This window comes from Olea europaea, unplaced genomic scaffold (genome assembly GCF_002742605.1).
Source record: "Olea europaea var. sylvestris unplaced genomic scaffold, O_europaea_v1 scaffold2176, whole genome shotgun sequence".
Taxonomy (NCBI): domain Eukaryota; kingdom Viridiplantae; phylum Streptophyta; class Magnoliopsida; order Lamiales; family Oleaceae; genus Olea; species Olea europaea.
Window position 1 is genome coordinate 73,046 of NW_019239759.1, and position 6,778 is coordinate 79,823.

Genomic DNA, 6,778 nt, shown 5'->3' on the forward strand with positions numbered 1-6,778 from the left:
CAGATGGCACTATTGAACGATACAAGGCCCGACTTGTAGCCAAAGGCTACACTCAATTAGAGGGAATTGACTATCATGAAACTTTTGCCCCAGTTGCCAAAATGACCACAGTACGCTGTGTCCTTGCTATTGCCGCCACCAAAAATTGGGTCATCCACCAAATGGATGTCCATAATGCCTTCCTACACAGTACACTTGATGAGGAAATTTACATGATCCCACCACCCGGCTACTGTGTTAAAGGGGAGACACGAGTTTGCCGCCTTCGAAAGTCACTCTATGACCTCAAACAAGCTTCTCGGAACTGGTTTTTTAAACTAACATCTGTTCTTCTTAATGCAGGTTTCGTTCAGTCACAAGCAGACCACTCCCTATTTACCTTGATCACTGCAACCAGTCTCACTATTATCCTTGTTTACATTGATGATATCTTGGTTGTTGGCAATGATCTTTCTCAGGTTATCTTCTTCAAGAGCGTTCTTTCCAGCAACTTCAAAACCAAGGATCTCGACCCTCTCAAATATTTTCTTGGCCTTGAAGTTGCACGATCTCCCTCTGGCATTTTTCTTAATCAAGGAAAATATGCCCTGGACATCCTCGTCGATAGTGGCCAGCTAGGTTCTCGTCCTGGACCTTTTCCTATGGAACAAAATCTAAAACTCAATGACACAGATGGTAACCTTCTTCTTGATCCCGCTTCTTACCGACGGATAGTGGGACGCCTCATTTACCTCACCATCACCAGACCTGATATCGTCTTTGCAGTAAACATTCTTAGCCAATTCATGCATGCGCCTCGGACCTCTCACATGACAGATGCAACACGTGTCCTCCGCTAGACAAGGCATTTTTTTCTCTTCCTCTAATAATCTTCATGTTCATGCTTACACAGATTCTGATTGGGCCAGTTGTCCTACCACTCGACGCTCTACCATTGGCTTCTTCATCACACTTGGTTCCAGTCCCATTTCTTGGCGCACTAAGAAACAAACTACAGTGGCCCGCTCCTCTACAAAAGCTGAATATCGTGCTATGCCTGTCACAGCATGTGAACTAATTTGGTTAAAACAGCTTCTCCATGACATTGGCATCTCACACAATGACCCAATGATCTTCTATTGTGACAATCAGTCTGCCCTTCATATTGCTCAGAATCCAGTTTTCCATGAACGAACAAAGCATATTGAGATAGACTGTCACATCATTCGTAACAAACTCCATTCTGGTCTCTTCACCATTGCTCATCTTCCATCTGCCGAGTAGATTGCCGACATCTTCACCAAAGCATTAGGATCTGATCTCTTTCATCACTTCTCTCGCAAGTTGGGCATTACGGATCTTCATGCACCAACTTGAGGGGGCGTATTACAGCACATAGAAATCCCACAAGTTTAGCTCCCATGATTTCAGTATTACAGAATATAGAAATCCCACAAGTTTAGCTAAACTTTAGCTCCCATGATTTTAGTCATCTCCCAGAATTTTGTATAGATGATTTTATTTTCATGTAAACCATGTCCATGTACAACTATATAAAGCATACTGATCAATGAGAAATACAAGATAATTGTTTCTACCATTTTACTTCTTTTCAAAGAGTGTAATTCAAAATTAAAATAAATGAATATGACAATTACATAAAGGAGTTATATTCACACCACATTCTTTTTATAAATACACGACATAAAAATATAAAAATATTAAGGAGTCGCATTAAAAATATAATAATATTTCCGAGCAGGAAATGCGACTCTTCCTACCAATCGCAGTTGACACTTTTCCCAATGCACAATTTAATGCTCTCGACTTTGCCGCTATATGAAAGCAAACGTAACTTGTGAAATAATCAAAATGTTTTCATAGTGTTATTTAATCCCGTTTGATTTTGAATTTTCAAGTCAAAAAATCAATTTTTTGATTGTTATTTAAATGGTCAGCCGTCATTTTTAACTTCTTCACTAATAGTTGGGATCCACTTTTCTTTTTAACGGTTAAAAAATTTATTATAAGAATCAATACCAAACATGTCCTTATTTGATCATTTAAAATATTTTTAACTTTATTATTTAATTATAATATTAATATTTGAATATTGCATTTTATTCAAAAATTTAGTCCCACAAAATTCTTCTTACCAAAAAATGACATGAATTTCATTGATTGATTCAGAATACCTGTTACTTGACAGTATCCATGGGTACTTTCCAACTTAGAAGAAAGGGGGAATCACTCAACTTTCTGGATGATATATATTTTGGTCGACTAGATCTAAATATCGTACAAATACTTTCTATTACTCTATTTATTTGAGTATCTCAGCTAAATTAAAAAATTTTAGAAGTTCGTTGTATTTAATCAATAAAATTCCCCCTTTTTTTGTGTTTTTTTTTTATCCACTACTTATTATATTATTTTATATTATACGAAATAAATCGAAAAAGTGTGAAAAAATAATTTGTAATAAAATGTATGAATAAAAAAATTGATTGTATTTTAAACTGTCAAATAATATAGTGTTATGTGATATTCTATAACACATTATAATGTACATATAGCAAGATCTCTAGAATTAGACTCGAGCCCCAAAAGTCCTATGTAGCATGACCTCCCACAACACATGGCCCAACCAGTTTTGATATACCAGTACTCTAAAAAGATCATAGCACTTTTGACAAAATTTTACTCCAATCATCATTCCACACAACAGTTCAAGTTTATTCAAACCAAACTTAATGTACAAACCATATTTGTTAGGTACATCAGTGTTACCAACAGAAGACAAAAGCAACTCGACATAAACTCAAAACTTATGAACATCAGAAAACCATTTCCAGTACAACCTTAATCCTTCTTTGTTTCTGGTGTTTGGACAGTTTCAGGATAGAGAACCGCCTTTGCTCCTGTGAGATCGACTAACTTCTTGCCAAATGCCTCTTTCGATGAGTTCCCGGGGCTGGTGATATATAACAATCTGTACAACCACTCAAGGACCTCTGGGCAGAAAGTCTTCCAGAAGAAACTGACCCTAAACCATGCTGGCACAGTCAGGTATCTTTCTCCCCGGCAAGCACTGTTAACAATTGCCTTCGCGCAGCTCTCAACTCTCTGGATAGGGTTTATATTCACTTGAACCTAGTTCAATAATAACAAGATTATTTGAAAAGAAAACAAATAAATGCATCGATCACCGTGGACTTTAGAATAATGCTAGCATTACTCCTAATTTTAAGCACAGTTTAGATGACAACTTAATTGCATTAAATGATAGATTCATTTAAAGCACAGTCTATGCGACAATTATTTGACATTAAATAATTCATTTAAAAAGTGTAGTTACCTGTTTAGATGTTCGAGCATTACTAATGCTAAATAACATTATTTCAAATAAAAAAGATAAATTTTGGGCATCATTTCATTCGACTGGGCCTATAGCTAAGTACTATGTACTAAAGTTGAACATCATAGGATGATAGTCAAAGAACTTACATCTCTCATATCCTGATCAACTTCAACTTTTCCAGCTTTACTTACGAATTTGCCTTGTGTAAGTTCGGATTCTATGAACCCAGGCATGACGAGAGTAATCCCAATGTCGGGCCCGAACTCGATCCTCAGTGTCTCGAAAAACTGTGCAACTGCCGCTTTGCTCGCCTGGTGTCACGACACAAAATTTACACTAATGCCTACAAAAATTGAATAATAGAAACACAAATGCTTAATTACATTGTAGAAACTCATTCTCGGTCCTGGCAACCAAGATGCAGATGAAGAAAGCACAACTATTCGACCCTGGCTGTTTCTGAGGTAAGGAGCTGCAAATTTTGTCATGTAGGCGTAACCCCAGAAGTTGATATCCTGTTAGATCAAACCATACGTTTTAGAGTCCAGAACTAGCATGGACTGAAATTTGGTGCGTCTCTAATGGCGCAAATCACATTCTTATTACAGCATATGTTGTGGACCACGACAAATGAAAATTGTCACTTATTTCATCAATGCTAAAATTTCGTGTCACTCTTTAAAGAACAAATTCTTAGTACACAACAAACAAGCAATATTGAATATTCTGACAATGTTTCTGCACTAAGGAACGATAAAAAATGAAGAGCTTATATATCTTATGTGCAGGAGCGGGATATTAATTCTAGTGACCAAGTTAAATGGTATGCCCGTTGAATTTGATTTGCAGGTAATCCTCGACAACATATATTAAAAGATTCCGTTATTAAAAATCTGGTCCATGCATGAATCTATCTAACTGACAAAAAAGAACAAAATTCCGAATTTGAGTTGAACTCGGATTTTAGCCTTAGGTCTTACCATGATTGCTTTGAAATCAGTGACATCTTCAGCCTCTTCCAGCGTAGACACTGACATAACTCCAGCATTATTAACCAAATGATCCACTGCATAAACCGTGGGAGGGAAAAAAAAAAAAAACCATATTAATAGCAAGAATTTATAAATTTTGTTTGTTTTCTAGCTAGTAAACTTACCTAAAGACGATAATGTTTGGCCAAGGCGCCAAGCGGAATATATATATATATATATATATATATATATAGACCGTATATGCACGCTTAAATGTCAAAATGCGCATGCATTTATATTCAAAATTGCATCAAAGTCCAACCCATTTTTATCTTAAAAGAGTAAATTAAGTCCAACAAACATCAAATTAACCCAATCCTCCAAGCCCATGAATTATATAAAGCAATTTGTAGGGTGTAGGGTTTTGACGTTTAGAAAAATTAAAAATAAGAACAATTTTTTTGTAGAGTTACAAACAATCTATATTGACCCCGAGCCTCATTTTTCTTTGATTTTCCTCTAATTTTACAAGTAATGCACAATCTTGATAATGAGGAGGATTTATCATCTACAAGAGGTAATAAAAATGCTCAAGTTAAAATAAGAGAGCTTGATGAAAATAATTTCGCATTGGATGACACAGAAGATGAGTTGAATGACGTAGAAAAGATTGAATTAAAATTTGATAAAGAGCTAGGCATGATTTAAGATTTTTAAAATGGTATTCGTGTCTAATCTAATAGTAGAAATTGATTACCAAATAATTTGAAAGTGTTGTAATATTAAAATTTGAAAAGCACCTAATTACGCATATATTTGTAATGCTTAATGTTTGATCGAAATGCATTGACACCCATTACTTTAGAACATTGATTATAAGTGCACTAAATGCTACTTACATCTACCGAAGTGATTCATAGTTTGATCAACTATCCTTCGGCAGTCCTCAACCTTCGAAACATCAGCACGAACCACTACAACATCCGGTGCCCCGATATCCCGTGCCCTTTCGGCTACTTCTTGAAGACTTCTCTCCCTCCTCGCAGCAAGAACTAAACGAGCTCCTCTCTTCGCATACTCGTACGCAAGATGCTGCAGTATTTTTACACATTGTCATCACTTATTTCAGGTTTGGTACACAATATTAGACATAATTGAACAGCTGATAGAATATATTCTCTATATTCTTGAACCCTTATCTTAAAAGTTTTCACATACCTCGCCGATGCCAGAGGAGGCACCGGTGATGATAACAACTTTCCCTGCAACATCCTCTGTGAAAACGGAGCCCAAGATTGAGAGAAAGAACTTCAAAATTTGAAATGGTGGCAAGAGAAGCAAAAGGGTGAAGAAGGTAAATGGAGGCGTTACTAAGTTTAGAAATGTATGAATTAATTCCATTTGTTGAGAGACAAATATTTGAAAATGAAAAGGAAATTAGAGAAATATTATTGTGAACTTCGGTAATAGAAGGATATATATCGGTGTGAATAGGTGTGCATGGATAACACAAGGAGGTATCGGTGGCACCACCGCTTGGACAGTTTATGACACGTAGTATTTACAGTAAAGCGGTTTGCCATTTGTCCCTCTCCATCTATCTATCAAAATTTTTAATTTTTACGTGGAAAATATTTGGAACTCGAAAATACTAATTTTGTTTTCCTCAATTTTTTCACCTCCAACGTGTGGTCAACTGATTTTGAGTCCACTTGCATTCACATAAATCTTTCTCCTATATATTTAGACAAATCATAAGTCATTGTGATCTTTTCACATAGTGAGGAAGGGGTTCGGAAACACTCCAACAATAAAATCAATCGACGAGAAGAAATATATTGAATAGAGACACAAGTCACAAAAGTACTTGAGCATCGGGAATGTGTTTGAATATATGTAAAAAGATGAGAGAGCAATCTTAAAGAGCGTTTGGGAGTTAGAATTGCATTACGTTCAAATGACACAATGAATTGCATTACGTTCAAATGACACAATGTGTGAAGTTTTATGGTAGGAGAAATGATAATCGTTGGATGAAGTGACTACGTGACCTAATCTTGATGGCTGAGGTTTTCTCTTAGGTGTCATTCAATCAATCCTAGGCAACGAGCATTTAATGCTTCTGACGATTGACCACTCTAAAGCTCAATTTGACCTTTGAAATATAGACTAACTATTTGACCTTTTAGGTGCTTCCATAGAAATGTTACATCAATCAATAGTAGGTGGATCTTGTACGAAAAATTTCTTTGAAAAAGGTAACATAAGATGATGCTTTCTGTCAATTAAGAGGTTGATCACCTCAGACTTTTTTTGCAACAGACGTAACACTTTGCCTCGGCCATGGAGTGTCGTCCTCGACATGGCACCTAAGTTGAAGTGAAGCATCACCTTGACTACCTTGTTGGTGGCCTCACCTTGACCATGTAGAAGGTGACATGAAGTGTGGATCTTGTTAATTTGTTTA

At 36.1% G+C, this 6,778-nt stretch overlaps 1 protein-coding gene across 1 annotated transcript; it reads right to left on the reverse strand.

Annotated features, from left to right (window-relative positions):
* Nucleotides 1-2,691: 2,691 nt before the first annotated feature.
* Nucleotides 2,692-5,777, reverse strand: LOC111380611 (11-beta-hydroxysteroid dehydrogenase 1B-like). Its single transcript, XM_023004225.1, has 6 exons — nucleotides 5,530-5,777; nucleotides 5,211-5,403; nucleotides 4,321-4,406; nucleotides 3,724-3,855; nucleotides 3,487-3,651; nucleotides 2,692-3,132 (listed from the first exon to the last, which is right to left on the reverse strand). The coding sequence occupies exons 1-6, from the start codon at nucleotides 5,710-5,712 to the stop codon at nucleotides 2,842-2,844; spliced, it is 1,050 nt and encodes a 349-aa protein (XP_022859993.1). The 5' UTR covers nucleotides 5,713-5,777; the 3' UTR covers nucleotides 2,692-2,841.
* Between the last annotated feature and the right edge of the window lie 1,001 nt (nucleotides 5,778-6,778).